The sequence below is a fragment of the Chamaea fasciata genome, unplaced genomic scaffold, assembly GCF_029207755.1.
Source record: "Chamaea fasciata isolate MVZ Bird 193981 ecotype frontalis unplaced genomic scaffold, bChaFas1.0.hap1 SCAF_6, whole genome shotgun sequence".
NCBI lineage: Eukaryota > Metazoa > Chordata > Aves > Passeriformes > Sylviidae > Chamaea > Chamaea fasciata.
This window is the reverse complement of record NW_027094091.1, coordinates 14807094-14824673: the sequence shown is the minus strand read 5'-3', so window position 1 is coordinate 14824673 and position 17580 is coordinate 14807094. Positions and strand designations below refer to the sequence as shown.

The window sequence follows — 17580 nt, the reverse complement described above, 5'->3', positions numbered from 1 at the left end:
TGCTGCATTCTTAAATGGCATTTTTACCTGTGTTGTGTACACTGCCCTGGACTTGGATAATAAAAGTAATGAGAGTTATGTTTAATAAGGAAATCCACACTGTTATCAAAACTGTCTTATTCTGATGATAAGAAAATTCTTTAAGTGCTCTGGGGATGTCCCCCCTGTAGGTAGTGGAGTGCTACAGCAGGCAGTCTTTAAAACTGAAATGCTTGTCCTAATGCCTGACGTCATCTTTGCTACAAATAGAGCAGATTCTGTTTTCCCATCTCGAGTGAACTGTTCTTCGTTTTGAGAAAGATCTTGTGCCGATTTGCAGTTGTAGCCGTGTCCTCCATCTTAGTTATGTGTTCTGTGGCTTAAGCAAACGGATTCATTCTACTTCATCACATGGGTCACGCTTGCTGTACCTCGGTGTACTTGTTGCTTTTGTCAGAACTAAGCTGCCATTCTCTAACAGATTGCTGCTGTTGTGACTGCTTGCCTCTCTGGCTCCCATCAGTGCTTGAGGTGACTCACAAAGGCTCCAGACTGGCAGAGAACATTTTTTTTTTTCTGAAGCAGGGTAGGTTTTCTGTTGATGTAGTGCTGCCAGCAAGCACCGGTCAAATCGGTACCGAAGCCAGTGGGAGGCAGAGAGTGGGACTGTGACAGCCAGCAACTAGATTGACTGAAGCTACTGTGAAACCTCAGCCTAATTATGTCTGTGTTTTCCTGAAATCTTGTGCAGAACGGGACAATGCTGGTGTCGAGTAGAGCAGATTTGTTGTTCTGCCGTTCTTTTTTTAACAGCAGCATACTTGCTTTGTGCTTCTCTAATCCCATGCTCCTCGGAGGACTGATGCTCAAATTCCTTTTGATTTTTGTCATTAGACTCCTATCGGGTATGGAGCAGTATGCACTCGTCCAAGTCAGCATGCTGATGTCCAGTGAGGCAGTTTCTGTTGATGCATTATGGTCTTGTGTTTTCTGCACTCGAGAATGTGCCATTTGTGTAATACCAGCTTTCCTAGCTGTGTCTGAAAGTATCTTATCTGTCACAAATGAAGCAACATAGATTTCAGCTGATAATGAAAATCCCATTTTGGTTTGGCTGGAAACTGGTAGCTTGGGCTCGAGAGCACTGTTTGCAAGTGCTTGAGCTACCCTGCGATTTCCTGCAGACTCAGTTGCTTCGCTGTAAGGCAAAACAATACCAAAAACCTTCGAGAAGTCATGATCTGTATGTTAGATGTATCATTTTCCTTTTAAGTAATTTGATTATCTTATCAAAAAGAAGCTAGATTCTTTTTTCTCAACAAATCTCTGCTGGCTAATTGTTACTTCTTATAGCTTCAAGATTGGGACTGCTCAAGTAGCAGACTCTGATCTGTGTACAGACTATGATAAAATTTTGGCTAGGCCTTCCCCATAAAATAGACACCTGGTCTTCCAGTATGGGATTTCAAACTTCCTGCTTGCTTGTGGAATTACTGCAGCCAAAGCACGTTTTCAAACTGTTGTGTTAGAGAATTCCTAAACCCAGCAAGTTTAGGGTCCTTTAGGAACAGGAAAAAAGGCGGCACTCTTAAATGCTGTAATGAAGATATCAGGGTTTGATTGCTTGTTCTCGTGTAGTTCTGTCTGCCTCTCAAAACTAGTGTGAGACTTCATACTGTGACTGAGTGGATGTAATAACTGGCTGCTGCTGGAAGGGTTAATTGCTGATGATATCTTTTGTGCTTGTCTGGCCCCTTGATGAGCAGCTAGTTCATCTAGGGAACTGAAGCGAAAGGTGATTCAGTAAAACTGGCTCACTAAGAGGTCAAACGAGCTCCAGAACCAGGTTGTCAGTATGGGAGGGAACAGGATGAACCATGGCAGGAGGGAACAGCTGCTTTCATAGCTCAGCTTTATTGTGAAACCTTTGGGTGTTTGAGCAAAAACATCTAAGGTCCTTCTTTTGTTTGCCTGACTTCAGTCTCCTGTGATCTCATCTTTCTACAAAAGATCTCTGCAGTTATTTCTCATGGTTCAGTAATTGCTTTGGCTAGTTTGTCCTGGAAGTTTGGATCAATTTTGTCATATTCTGGTGACCTGAATGCATTGAACTTGCATAAATATTTAACTAGTGTTTTTCTTTTCTAGTCTACACTTCTGACTGTTTGCTAAAAAATAATTGCCATAAATATTTTTCCTAATTAACTTTTTCATGCAGACTTGAAGCAAAGAAGACGTTAGTTTTTTCTGTTGTCTTCTGCCTTTCCATTTAAATAGTTGACTTAAAGTATCACTTCTCTTATAATCCGTGTTCTCCGTCCTCCTTATCTGAAGTCTAAATGCTGTTCTGTTCAACTTCCCTGCCCCTACCTTTCGCTTCTGCTGAAGAAAATGAGTTGTTTTCATATGGCAAATTTGTGATTTTCTTTTGTCACCTCTAGTATGATGAACCATTTAGGAGTGAAAAATACTCTGAATGAAGTTATTTTGGCATTGTAAAACACTGGACGGGGCATTATATGACCACATTAAGATCATATTTTTTGTGGCAGCTAGGGGGACTGAAATCTGAAAAACTGAGCCAATTATTAACTTACAACTTACTGTTTCAAAGTGAAATACTTTTCCCTTGGTGCTCTTGAGAACATAAAATGTCAGTTCCAATAAGATAAGTGTATCTGTGTTTCTAATAAAAACATGTTGGTAAAGCTTTTGTTCTCCTTTTGAAATCCCTTTTCGATATTTCAGTCCATTGCCATTCGTTTTCCAGCATTGCTTCAAATAGATTTGTGTTGATTTAGAAATTCATAGATTTTGGTTATTCCCAGTTAATTTCTGTAGCATTGAACATCTGCATTCACCTATGTTTAGGATGAAAGAGCTACTTTCATGAGCTAAACATCAAGAGATGTTTAGTCCTAGTTAGCACACTTCGGTGGGCTATGCTGTCACTGCAGGCAAAAGATGGAAGGAAATTCCTTTGTTGATAGAAGGAAATTAAATCTGCTCATTGGCATCCAGAGATAGGTGAGCAGTATGTTGTTTATGTCTGTTTCATCAGGGGCTGTACCAGTTATCTTTCCATCTTAACTTGGGGATGCTGAATAGTTCAGTAACTTTTTGCCATACCTTCTGGAAAATGACAGCTTTGAATTTTTTTTTTTTTCTGAAGAAGATTATTTTGAAAATGAATCTGAAAGTGACAGTGTGTTTGAAACATCTACATTTTATAATAAATGTGTTTTGAGTGCCACATGAGGTCTGAAACGAGGGACACAAGTGATAAAATGTGTTTGGGGTTTTCTTGAGGTTTTTCAGAGCTGCATAGCAATTTCAGTCTTTTTTTAAGGACAATTCTAGCACTTGTTGCTACCTTCTCATAACTTCTTTAATTTGTCTATCAAAACACCTATTTTTTCTTACTTACCAGGTGCTTTTATATCTTTTTTTGCCTGCCAGATGTGCTAGCAGTTTTTCTCCCAAGTAATTGCTTATTAGCTATTTTTGCCCTTGCATTGTATGAAAAAAGTTTTTTATTCACCTTTCGCTATCTGCTCTGATCTTTCATCCTCTCTCCCAGTCTGCTCTGGAAAGGAGTAACAACCCACCTTTGTCCTTCTCTGCTTAAAGCAACAATTTATTCTCTCACATTCTTTGTTGAAAAAAAAAAAAAAGAAAAGAAAAAGAAAGAAACTGATGCCTTCTGAAAATCCAGGACCTGTAATTACTGTGTATCAGTGTTAGTGCAGGTTTTGTGTGGCTATCCTAGAATACGCTTTAACTGATTAAATACTGCAAGCTGTAATTCTTGAGACTTGGCTTTTTGGTTTTGCAGTTTGTGCCCAGGATGGATCAAGCTGGAGTTGAGAATTTTTCCAGTGCCCACCTTTGTGGTAGGAACTTGTTGTCAGACTGATGCAGAGGTGCAAAGACATTTTTGCTGTGGTTCTGTTTTGTGAGTTACTACCGTGGGAGGTTTCACTCCTGGCACTTCAGGTTCAGCCTCACAGAAGGCCAGAAGACCAGGTCTTAGTAGGAACCGGTATCCTTGAGGGTGTAAGACAGGAAAAAAGTCTTCCATGGCATGTAGAAGAGTGTGACACTGATAGATAATAACAGCATAGTTGCAAGTGTTCATCATGCTTTCATTCAAGGCCCTCATAGCTCATACATAGCTCATTGGTTTTTTTTTTTTTTTTTTTATTCTTTTTGGTTCTTCTCAACGGACCTGCTGACAGCCTTTGTTCTTCCAGCCTTGGTAAGCTTCTGCCTGTGGAAATCACATGGTAAAGGAGGCCTAGCTGATTTTATCAGTACGTCTTGTGCTGTGCTTTCTGCTGTGAACCCCAAGGGGATCTGATGCTTGTAGCAATTGCATCCCTGAAAATCTTGGTTGAGGTAGTCCCATGTTGTTATTCATGTCTCATTGTGAAATGCTCTTCATGATTCAAAACCTGATCTAAAGGTGTTCATTAGACAAAATTGACTGTGGATATAGTACAAGACAGTGATATGGAAGACACCAATACAAATGGAAATACAAGAGCTTTTTCACTGTTCCCTTATGCTTGGCATTTATCAGCTCGATCTTACCCTTTGAAAATTGAATGAGATTTTACCTTCCCTTTTGCCAGTGTTACTTGAAAACAAAATAATTTTGTAATTTTGTGTGCCTGAATCCTGTATAATGTCTGCTGGTTGGTTTTGGTTTGTGGGCTTTTTTGTTTGTGTTGGTTTTTTGTTTTATTAGTTGGATTTTTGAAAAGCTGTTTCAAGACTTTAGTGATGCTGCAGAACAACTAGAAGATTACACAGAGGCTGGGGTTGCTTTGGGGAGACAACAGCAGAAAGAAAGCCATTTGAAAGCTTTGGATTTCTTATTGAGTCCACATTCTGTCCTTTCTGCCTAACTAATTCTTATTATTTTGGGTTGACCCATTGCCAAGGAAAGTGCCCAGGGTAGAAAACTGGTTTCTCCCCTGATTTAAGGCTTCATACACATAAACAAGTGGGAGTGTGAAGCAGTTTAGCTAATTGTCTTACTGTTCACCTCGTATACCTTTACATAAAGATCAGGCCAAAGAGAGGTGACACTGAGGACAGTCATTCTCTTGGCTAGGCTACCTCAGCACCCCAGTTCTTCCTTGGGAACAATATCAACTGAACTTCTTGGGGATTCCTAAGTAAGACATGGCTTGTAACTGGGTGTAATTAATGCTCCAACCAGGTGAAAATGAGCCCAGTAAAAGGCAGAGCTCCTCCCTGGATTAGTACACCAGGTGGGTTCATCTTGCAGCTGTGTGGTTGCTAGCCCATATTCCAGAGAAGCAGCAGAAATGTACAGTTAGAGGCAGGGCTGCTCCTTAGGTGTGTTTCCTCCTCCATAGCCATGCCGTCATTTCCAGCAGATTAAATATAACATGAAACCACATGCTCTTGCTGTTGACACAGGCACACCTTGTTACGGTTTTTGTTCCTCCATTTTCTTATGCCTGAAATGGAGATAAATATGTCTGCAGAGTCCAGATTTGTCGTTTAAATTTTAGTGCTACTGCTTGTGTGGAGTGTTAATACCTAAAAGTGTAACAGTGTAAAGATACAGCTGACTAGTAATGCTTGCTCCTTTTTAACCTTGCTGCTATTCCATTCTAAAAATCAGTTGGCTTTTTTCATAAAATCGTAGAATAGGATCACAGAATATTCTGAGTTGGAAGGGACCCCTCAGAATCATGAGCTCCAATTCCTGGCCTTGTGCAAGAATCCCAGCCCCAAGAGTCACACTATGTGCCTGACAGCATTGTCCAAAAGCTTCTTGAACTCTCTCAGGTTTGGTGTTGTGACCACTTCCTTGTGGAGCCTGTTCCAGTTCCCAGCCGCCTTGTGGATGAAAAACTTTCCTGATATTTATCCTGGTATCTTTTTTCTTTCAAGCAGAATGGTCTACCAGCTCCATAATAAAAAAATATTTTACTGTGTTTTAAATTAGTTTTATATCTGCTGAATTAACTGGTGGTAGCAGTCTAGTCTACATTGATTACCAGAAATATTGTGTCTTTTATTTCATATCCTTTTGCTATCAGCTGATTGTATATGTCTTAATGTAGTTATACATGGAAAACAGAATATAGGGGAATGACCTGTCAAAAATGTAACTTGGTATGGCACTTGAAAAAGAACAACAATTGATCAAGAAGACCAGGAAGAAAAAAATGTCTTCAGGTTTTTTTTGTATTCCAGACTGAATTTTTAAGGTTAGTGGTTGTTCAGAATTCAGGTGTTGATAGGGAAAACCTTCATTTGAAATTAGGCGGTTTGTGAATTTGTGGCCACATTAAACTTTTTAACCTTGAGAAATTATTCCATTTTAAATTTGTGAAATATGTAGAGAGAGTGGAAGAACAACTTTTTCCGCTCCTATTCTCCTTCTTCATATTTTTGTAGTTTTCCAGCTTGTAGTTGGGAACAGAGATACTTGTAACTGGGAATGTTAGCATGCAGCATAGGCTACACTTACTGCTCTGCTATTCTGATAAGAGCAGCGTACTTTTTCTTTATTCCTCTTTGCCGCTTTCTCCTTGTTGGTTCCTAGTGTGCTTGGAAGGAAGAAGCAAACGTTTTTCACTCCTTAAATGTATTTTTGGCATAGTTAGTAGGAAAAAACTGTTTCAGTTTACTCACTGTAAACTAACATTACTGGAAAATTAATTTCCTTCTTCTAAGAAGACATTTTTCCGTATTGGCACATGTATAAAACACTTCCAGAAACCAAGTTAAATACTGTGTTTGGTTTGGTGATTTAATTAGCAGTTTTGAGCTTCCTTATTTATTCTCAGCATTGTGGATAGAAATGTCTCTGTCTTCATCAGACAGAAAGTTTCATTTTTTTTATGAAAACACTAAAGCCATGAGGGAGATGGAAGAGTTGATTGTCGAGTTATTTCAGTTGAGTGTCGTGAACATGAAGCACTGTCCAAAGAGCCATTGCTGTTAATATTGCCAGTATTGGTATCTTGTTCTTAAAGCACAAAAATTAAAGTGTGTTTCAGTAAGAAAGATGTATGTTTGCTACAAGTCTGTACATTCATCTTGACCATATTAATGGCTCCGTTATAGTCCAATAAGTTGGACACTCACCAAAAACTGGTATGTACTTGTCTGAGCTACAAAGATTTTTCAAGTATGGCTATGCTTTAATTGCATCATTTATTTTCTTTAATAAAGGTTTAATAAATAAAGTTAGGTCTGAAATTAAAAGCTCCTGGCTACTTCTAGACGGTGCCTGCATCAGCCATAAGTCTCTGAAGTGTTTCAAACAGACTTTGCAATACAAAGGACGGCTGACTGTTGTTTGGATAGTTGCTCAGGCTGTTTGGATTATGAATAATCCTTGAATTTCAGGAGCCACTAAAACTGTTGCTCTTGTGGTACTGCTCCTCAATTATAGTCTGCATTCCGAACACAAAACCAGTTGTGCTGTAATGTACAGCTGTTTAAATGTAATGTCTTCAGAAGCCCAGAAAGCTCCCAACTTTCTTGAATGCCGGTGGCTGTGGTTTAGTGTGGTGTATTTTTAGCCTGTTCAGGGTTCTCACATGCACCGTGCTTTATATTTTTGATGTCAACAAAATTCTGTAGTAGAGTCCATTTCCTCCCCCTTGCATTCTCTTTTTGAATTTGGAGCATACAGTTTTTCTTTTGCACTGCTAAACTCTTGCACGAGTTTTCCTTGTCAGAGTTGGTGAAAACTGGACCTCAGAATGGAGTAGCTGCTGTCTGTTAATAGTCTTGAGACTTCATCAGTCCTGGTAATGAAATTACAGATCTGACCGAGTGACTTTGTTGCTAGGCTACCTGTCCTCCGAAAAGCCAGTTGTTCTCAGCTTTGTCTGACCTTTTTAATACAGTGATTTCTGATTCAAGTATAGTTACTAAACTTCAATATCCTCTCGATACGTCCTAATCTGTTGGATATCTGCTATAAGCCTCAGTAGCAGAGGTGCATATACAAGTGCTTCATGTTACAGTGGCTTCTATAACAATCCATTTCTAATCGACATTCTTAAATTGCATGCACAGAGAGATTATTTATTTATTCCAGATTTCTGGATGACAGTAGGTAGATTCAACAGAACATTTTGTGTCTTGAAAAGGCTTTGAGTCAAGATGATGAGAATATGCTAGTTTTTTTTATCTGAACCGATTTCATGATTTGTTTTTAAAGCCAACAGCAGAATACAGTAGATTTGTGTAACCTTCCTGTTTACCCACTTTAGCATTACATTTTTAAGTCAAACAAAATGCTAAGTGTTTGGGAGCAGGTGGGACACTTGGAGGGGAAAGGGTCTTTGGGTACTTCCACCAGTCTCTTTGTGGATCCTTATGGGTAGAATGAACTGTATCAACACTATCCTTAATCAAAGGAAATGCCACCTGAGAAACCACAGTTAGTTATTGAGATGTGACTCAGATGCTGGGAGGTCAGGATGCTGTCCTGAGGAGTTGCTTCTGTGCCAATCGCCTGTGCTTGCTTCTGCTTTTCAGCGTGGAAAGTCAAACCCTTAGTTTCATGTAGTACCACTGTTCCTAGTGCTGCATTCTCTGGGCATAGCGTGGGATTGAAATGGCCTTTGAAGCCAAAGGGATATTTCCCCGTTAGGGATATGTAGGAAAATATGCTTCAGATGCTGAGAGTGTGGTGCAGACTTCAATTTTTTCTCACTTCTGTCAGTAGTTGGTCTAAAGTATATTGGAAGAAAAAAAACCCAAAAAAACAAAAGCAAAAAACCCTCTTAAACCTCACCATGTTTTCTTTCTCTTCTCTTCTCTTCTCTTCTCTTCTCTTCTCTTCTCTTCTCTTCTCTTCTCTTCTCTTCTCTTCTCTTCTCTTCTCGGGCTAAGTAACTTTGTCTTTCCATAGTGAGAGTAATTTTGCTCATATGTACAGCATGTAACGTACAGCATGTAATGTACAGCATGCACCACTGACTTGGAGTTGCATAAGGGTTTGGCAGGTGTCCAGCATGTTTCAGTTGCATTTTGCTGGTGGCTGCCAGGAAGTGGCAATGCAATGTCACAATGAGTACGTACATTTGGGGATTTTTAATGAAAAAAGTTTTGCGTATCTCAATTTGTGGTTGTTTTTGATGTAAGTGTTTTGTATGAATATGTGTATCTCAGATTTCCATTTCTTGTAAAACCCATAAATTCCAGAGTCTTTGTTGCTGAGCCACTTCTGAATATTGCGGTAGCTTATTTTCTGAATTGAAGTCTACTTTTAGAATGCTTGGTCTTGTATACTGCTGTAGACTATGCTTCTTGAAGCTGTACATGGAGTAAAGCATAAGAATGGAAAAGACCCTGGTTTTCTGCGTTCACTGAAGGAAAATGCAGTTTTAAAATGTGTGGTTGCCAATGGTGACTGTACACATGTAAAAATGGCACTACTGTGTTACCTAGAATTTTGATCAGTCTTGATTTGTTGAGTTTTGCTCCGTTGGAAACTTCCTTCACGAGCTAATGTAGTTTGTATTCACTGGTGGGACTCAATATTCCTTGTGGATAATACATCCCTAAGGATGGGCTCAGGTGCCTATGTTAATGGCTTTTTGGTATGGACAAAAATGTGGATTGGGAAAGGGTCTAGGCCTGTCAGTAATCTGCTGGGCTGGGGAGATTGCATTGACTTCTGCCGGAAAATCTTTCTACATTTGTTTACCTCAGTGTTTCACAAGATTTGGTTTATGTTGCTTAAATACAACTTTGATTTTATGGCTTCATTTTACGTTAAAAACTGAAGGTGTTTACCTTTTATAAGTAAGGGGAGCAATGAATCCTTTGGAGCTAATACCTGTTCTAAGGATTTAACTTGAGTTTGACATGATTTTAATTTTTTTTTAATGAACTTTTCTTTCTCTTAGCTTTCCAAGACCAACTTCTCCAACAACAATGATTTTCGGGCTCTGCTGCAATCTCTTTATGCCACATTCAAGGAATTTAAAATGCATGAGCAGATTGAAAATGAGTGTATCATTGGTTTGCTTCAGCAGCGTAGTCGGACAGTGTACAATGTGCACTCGGACAACAAACTCTCAGAGATGCTTAGCCTTTTTGAAAAAGGGCTAAAGAATGTAAAGGTAAGTGTACTGTGAGAGATTTGTGACCTGAGAAAAACATGCTGTGATTATATATTAGTTTGCTTTGACTCTTCATATTCTCAATGAATAAACCAAGGAGGAAGAAGAAACTTTGGGTTTTTTTGATACTTTATAGTCTGATGCATCTTCCCCAACAGTCCGAAACACAAATTCTTTTGCCATTCACCACAGTTACTAAATTTATATTTAAATTCTTTTTAGAGATGTGTTTTGTGACAGTCTTCACTGTATAATTTGAGGTGTTTTGGAGAGATAGCGTGGAAGTTTCAAGTATAAATTCAAATTCAAATGTATGTTTTGCTAACTGGTCAGAAATTTCTGGCTATAGAAATAATGGGGTTTTATTAATTTGTTAGGAAACCTTGAGGATCTTCTTTCAGTGAAACACAGCATTGTATTGTCACAAATGGAGATGATTCCGAGACTTACAAAAAAAAGCAGCATTGTTTTATGCTGTGACTCATGTACTCCTTCCAGTAATCTGTAGCTCAGCAGTCCTGTTAATGATCCAGTTGTCAAAGAACTCGAATTATTATTTCTCCAGCTGGCTTTTTTGACAGCGACTTACCTCTAAGTTCTTCTCCAGTAGAATTCTTCTTGAATTTCTTCCATGTCTTTCTCTTCGGGTACCCAACTGAACTCCCCCTTCCTGCCCCCTAAGAACTATCGTCTCCAGTAGTCATTTGACATTCCACATTACGTTTCTAGTATGCGTGGTCCAGATTTTCAGTAAGAAGAATACTAAATATGCAGTTAATTGAATCCATTTTACCATCTAAGCCTCGTTTTGACCTGGGAACCTTACATACAATTTTTCCCTATGCATAATAAACCTTAAATTTTGTCTTGTGTCTGTTAACAAATCAGGAAATGAAGGAAAGAGGGAATTTAACACTTGGCTTTGTGTTACACCTTCTCTGGTAGGATGCTAGTGTTATTCTATTACTTGATTTCTTAAGTGTGAAAAACCAGATTTCTTTAGCTCTCTTTAGATACATTAACTTTAGTTAATGTTAAACTATTTTTAGGGAGTGAATAGTTTAAATTTAAACTAATGGCTTAAGCTTGTCTCTGTCATAGAGTTTCTTGATGTTATAGAAGCTTAGAAAGAAAAACAAGATTTACAGTAAGATTTAGGAGGAACTTCAGTATGTTGCAATTACTGGACAGATTTCAGAATAAGCTTCTTTTCAGTGACTCAGAGAGTAAGCTAACAAATTGATACATGAGGTTGGACTAACTTGAATGTTTAGAAGTCTGTTACATCTTTATTTAAGAGTTTTATCAATTTCCAAAGTAAAAATCTGTACAGCATTACATCTGTACCATTACTGACTGTAAATTCTGATTATAATTTGGAAGTTAGAATTTTAGAGTAACTAAGGTAAAATGTATTCAGTTAAGAGATGAAGTAGAACTGTTGTATCCTAGAACACTTTATATACAAGCCATGCAAATACTTTAATTAGTCTGCTACTATGAATTTTGTGTGAGATTGTATATTGGCAGATTTCAGTCTTTGCTCCAAAGTAAAAATGAGATTAGACAAATTAATTCATATCTGCTAAGAAAATAAACTGGACTTAGGCAGACAGGGAGTTCTTTGCCCTGCCTGTTACCAGGCCAGTGCAGAGTGTCCGTGTAATTAAGCAAACATGTTCTTACCATGAAATAGAGCAAACCTGGTGCATGCATGGGAAGGACATAATGGGCTTTCCTTTGAACCACTGCTTTATTGGACGGTTCTATCCTGGGATGACTGGATGAGATAGGGTTACCATTAAGTCTTTGCTTTCTTCTCAGAATGAATATGAACAGCTAAACTATGCGAAACAGCTGAAGGAGAGATTGGAAGCCTTTACCAGGGATTTCCTTCCTCATATGAAAGAGGAAGAGGAGGTAGGTAAAGAATTTCTTCAGATGTGATGGAGATCTTCCTTGGGGTTTGGAATAACTGAATAGGGACAAATGGCTTAGAGGTTCATTGTTTTTCCAGTTCTCTCTTTTTATTGCTATGCTAATTTGCATTCAGGACTGTGGTGCCATTGTTCAGTTCTCTGACTGGAAAGTGCCACGTCCTGAAAGGGAGTATATAGGACATTATTGATGAAATTGTAATTCTTGAAAAAACTGATAGCAAAAGTCCATTGGGGCTGGGATTTGTTTGCAGCAAGTAGTTAAAATGGATATGTAGAAAAACTTAAATGAGAAAAGAGACATCCTGTGAACCAGTGCTTCATGACTCAAACTGACACTCCCAAACAGCTTCTGACCTATATTTGAAACACAGACTAGTACTGCCAGTCTGATGATTTATGGGTATCCCTAAATTGGGAAGCATCTTCTGAAGTCTGTCCATGGGAAGTCTTTTCTCATGTTTTTCTTCCTTGCTACGTTACCTTCTGTGTGAGTACCTTGATAATTTATATAGGTTAAACAACTTTAATCCCTTCTCTGTTCTGATGGGGAAAACAATTAAAACAGCTTGCCTGATACTGTGCAGTGTTCTGCTAGAAAGCAGAGGGTTAGAATTTAAAACATCCATGGTCCTGTCCTTAGGTTCACTTAATGTATGACGTGTTTTACTTTGAGAGAATTTGAAATAGGAATTCTGTGTTGGTAGGTCTGTGTAGCATTATTGACTATTTCTGTCAGCATCAGATTTTTTCCTTTTTTTCTTTGTGTTAGGTTTTTCAGCCAATGTTGATGGAATACTTTACTTATGAAGAGCTGAAAGATATTAAGAAGAAAGTAATTGCACAGCACTGCTCACAGAAAGAGGCTGCCGAATTCAGAGGTTTCAGTAAGTGGAATCAAGCAGAAGAGCTTCAGAAGGTCTTTAAGTATTCTGTGGATGAGAAGGCAGATCAAGGTGAAGTATCTAATGAAAGTAACTTTCAAACTGCAATTTTTATCTAAAAAGCCACACCAGCGATGTACCTAAAGTTACGTACAGGCAGACAGAGTTGTTTCTATAAAATGGCCATGTCCGCAAACCAGTTTTGAAATTTCAGACACTTTATTGTTTGATATGGGCATCTTGGCAAGTTGTAATGTAGATAGTACTTCACTGTTTACCTGTTCTCAACATTCTTCTTACTTCCCTCCCGTGTTAATATTTGATATAATAAACAGATGGAAAATGTAATTACCTTCTAATTTCACGCTTCTGTTGAAATTATATTTTCTATTTGCAGACTCTGCATTTCATTCTTGGTTTTTAGGACAGCTTTGCAAGCATTTTGGATTGGTGTTTTAATAACACAGAATAGTTATCCAAGTGACAGTATTTCAAATTAAAAACATTCACCTTCCCAGCTCCACTACCTAACTTTCTTGGGCTGCTCAGGAATGAGAAAGTACCTGTGAGTGTGGAGTAAAGCAAGGGAATGAATCTGTTCAGCATGTGAATAGGTCAGATAAAATGTGTGTTCTGAAAGTGGATTTTTATTTTGCATTTATCTCTAGCTACCTTTTCTGGTGAAACTTAGAATAAACTGATAACTACTGAAGTAGACTTCAGGCCTATTTTATGACTGCTGAATCAGACTAAGTTGTCAGTCTTTACAGTTTTCACTCTTAACAAAAAGGAATTGATGCCCCAAGGAAGGGGAGTTAATGTAGCAAAAGTGTAATGCTGGTGTGAGTCTGATGCTCAGAGTGAGCTCTCATGGGCTGAGTTTGTGATGTTGATAAGATGTGCTGCTCTCATTAGAAAAACTTGATGAATTACTCTGTAATCAGATTTTTTTGATGAAACTTGACTTCTCTGAACTACTCAACTGGTCGTTTTCTGCCCTCCAGGTGAAGCCTTCAGAAAAGATCATGGTCCATTCTGTGAAATACTGTTGAGTCTTAAAAGATGAATGTGACAGACGTAGCTTTGTGGCATTACTTGCTGTTAAATCTAGCTGGAATAGCAGTTTTGGGACAGTAGTAATTCTGGAATTGTGTTTTAGACATTGGGAGAGGAGAATATGTGTCTTGCATTCATTTTTTAGAAAGGGAAGAAAAGTAACATAGCTTGCAGTCCTGTGCAGGCTTAACTGCTTTTTCCTGTGAAATTCTCTGTAATTCATATGGCAAGATGATAGTTGTACAAATAAATAGATTGATTCATCAGGTGAAGCTGTATTTAATTATATTTTTTGAAGTAGGAATAACTTGTCATGTGGTTAAGTTTACATTATGCTCACTTTTGAAGCTTCTTTGCAAGAAAAAAAAAATCTGATGCTTCTCTCTCTGTAAAGGTTCTAGACACTTAAGAAGTAAACCCCCACTATTAGTAAAGCCTGCTGTTTCAAAGGACTCCTGAAAACTCTTTTGGAAATCTTTTTTCCAAGGAAATTGTTCTGGAACAAAACATTAAAAATCTCTTAAAACAGCCAAAGGCCTCACTAACCAAAGCTCTGAATTTGTTATTTCATATAGTTTGCAGCTCTCTTTGCAGTATGGGGATCAGGGAGAGCTGTTGGAAATAGTTCCTACTGCTGTCCATTGAAGTATTAATTACAGTGGTCGAATTTTAGTCTCTCATCTAGTACTTAGTATTACTTTACAGCCTGAATGGCTCATCATCATTCAGAAGTTAAAATTGTCAATGCTAGCAGTTAAAGCTAGAAATAAAATTCAAGACAGGTGCAAAGAGTTGAGCATGAACTTTTCTGTGTCCAGTCAAGAGGCTGAGTGCTTCCAGCAAGAGTGGTCCCAGCTGGTAGGTTCTGCGTGCTAGTACTGTTTCCTGGGAATGTGGCAGACCAGGTACAGATACCATCTGCAACAGAAGGCATTTTTCTTAAAGCATTTCATTTATAGCAGGTACGGCTTTCATCTTTCTGTGGTTGAATAGCATTAATTCACTTTTGTTTTTGAATGAATGAGCCAGATGAGAAAGTGGCCAACAAAACTGAGCTGTTGTTGGAGGTGTTGTTACAATGAAAGCTTTTTAAAGCCAAACCAATACCTATCTTTAACAGTTGCTAAAATTTTTTCAAACACATTTTTTTCATTATTCTAGTCAAAATGTGAGTTCCACTACTGTTATTAAAGCTGTGAGGCTGTGCTTCACTTAACGCACACTTTCTGTATTTCAGAAACCGAAGTAACAGGGCACACCACAAATATTACTAATCTCCCTCCTGAAGTAATGGTGACCATTTTCAGTTACCTTAACCCACAAGAGTTATGTCAGTGTAGTCAAGTAAGCACTGAATGGTCACAGTTGGCTAAAACTGGATCTCTGTGGAAACATCTTTACCCTGTTCGTTGGGCCAGAGGTAAGTTACATTTAGCTCCTTTGAAAGCACCTGAATTGTCAGACTTTTCGAGCCTGTAAAAAAGAGTGTTTTAGTATAGGCTGAGCCTGACAGCTGAGCATGGGAGGTGTGCCTTTCTGACAAGGATAGTGTCCTGAAACTTGATTCAATGTTAAAAATCCCCAAAATATATTTCCATCTTGTAGAATTAAGAAACTAGAAGTTGTCTTTGTTAAAACATGCGTACATTTTGTATCCAGTTTACCTAGTTTTACTGAGGTAAAAAACCCCTTTTTTTACTTGTATGAATCTGAATAACATGTTCACTAATACAACATCTGAATTACCTAATAATCTAAGGAGTATTGAATTATAAATGCTGCTGTTACACTTACATCACTAAAATTATTTTCTTAGGTTACTAGGTAGAAATGAAATGCATAACTGCAGAAAGGAAGTTCAAAATAAATGGAGTTCTAATGTTTCCTCACAATCTAGTCAAGCTTCAAAGAAAACTGAGTGAGTGTTTAGCTTTAGTATTGATTTTTTAGGTGTATTACTTCAGTAACTTCTACTGCAGTAAGTGTTTTTTAAAACTTTTTTTCCTCAAACTCTTCTGTTAATTACAATTTCCTATTGAGAAGGGTCACCTTTGCAGAAGTACCTGTTCAAGTAGACAAAATACTCTATTCCAGTGAGACCAGTTGTAGCTTTATGTCCATATTTATGTTAGTATTAAATAATCAGTCCAGTATGGAACTGCAGGCTTCACAGTGCTGCTGCATCAGTGTAGTTCAGTAAAAGGAGAAAGTCTGTGCTGTTAAATAAATCCTTTGTATGCCTTTAAGATTTTAAGAGAGAAAGCTGTGTTTATATAACTTAGCCTTAGAGATACATAAAAACTAAAAACTTCTTTATGTCTTCTAAAATTTGTACAAGGCAGAGAGGAATTAAATAACTTTTTGGTCTGAATTTTTTTTTTTTCTTTTGTTTGGGTAAATCTTCCTGAAAATGACAGTTTGGTTCCTGAGCTTCCAGAGACTGAGTAGAAAAGCTTCAAAGTTAAAATTCTTAAATTTGTGTTTGCAACATAGTTGTCTTGATGATTCAGTGCTGCACAGACATACAAAATAAAAAGATAATTGGCAACTGCTTAAAATGACTGCTTCTAAACCTGGTTTGACACAACAGGAAGCTGGTCTCATGACGTACTGTTTATACTACTGCAGTTGTTTGTGCAAAAGTGCTCTAACCTGGGTGGAAGCTTCTCAGATGGGATTTACTGCCACAGGGAGGGGAAGAGAATTGTAGTTTTATGTAGGCTTAGTTAAATTTTTAGCTTTTTTTCCCCTCCTAGTACACAGAATGCTTCTGAGGCTTAGGTAGTATGAAGATGGCTTAAAGATGATGAGAAATGTTACCAAAACTTCATGGTTGACCATCAATTCGGATTTCATTGTCATTGTGTTATTCATAGAAGAAGCCTTGTTCTTTTGGATACTACTCAGTATGAGTTGCTCTTGCTTTAGGGAGAGTGGGGTTCCCCCCGTGAGACAGTTAAATAAGGTTTCTTTCTCAGCATGTCTGCATTGAGGGAGGCAGCAGAGCTGCTTATCCTAAGCCCAGCACTGCCCTAAATCCAAACTAGAAGTAAATTAATACCTGTGCTGTAACCTCGAGGGGGAAGGGGTTCTCCCCCAGCTAAAACAGCAGAGCTGTTGCTGATCTTCATGTTCCTCCAGATGTTCTAGAAAATGATTGTGTATTGATTTGTGTCATGTGTATGTCACAAGTATTATGTAGCTGTTTTAGGTAGGATACTTTTGGAATTTGATTTTTGTGATCTTGGACTTGACATGTGCAGGGACTAAAACCATGCTGGTTAACTGTATGTTTGTGATATTCCAGAGGAAAAGAGAGATGTCTTCAACCAAGTGTTTTACTAAAAGCTGATGAATAATTTCTTTACCAGAAGGAACTTGAGCACCTAGACAGTCCAAATATTCCATGATTGTTTCTGTTATTTTTATGACCATTTTGGTCCCTACTAAGCAAATAAGGACAGTAGGCATGTCTCAGACAGGCATAATAGGCTGTGAGTTCTGAAATGGTACCGAAACTGTTCCGACAATCTTTTGAAGCTTAAGGATAAAGATCAAATAAAGAATTATTTTAAGGTTTAGTCCAGTCTT

The 17580-nt window shown here is 38.1% G+C and overlaps 1 protein-coding gene across 1 annotated transcript in view; it reads left to right on the top strand.

The window, feature by feature from the left end:
- FBXL5 (F-box and leucine rich repeat protein 5) overlaps positions 1–17580 on the top strand; it is a 34284-nt gene that overhangs the window by 2120 nt on the left and 14584 nt on the right. Inside the window, exons 2-5 of the mRNA XM_066185486.1 lie at positions 9897–10112; positions 11937–12032; positions 12822–13005; positions 15227–15409. Coding sequence (XP_066041583.1) covers positions 9897–10112; positions 11937–12032; positions 12822–13005; positions 15227–15409 — 679 coding nt within the window. The remainder of the gene's footprint in view (positions 1–9896; positions 10113–11936; positions 12033–12821; positions 13006–15226; positions 15410–17580) is intronic.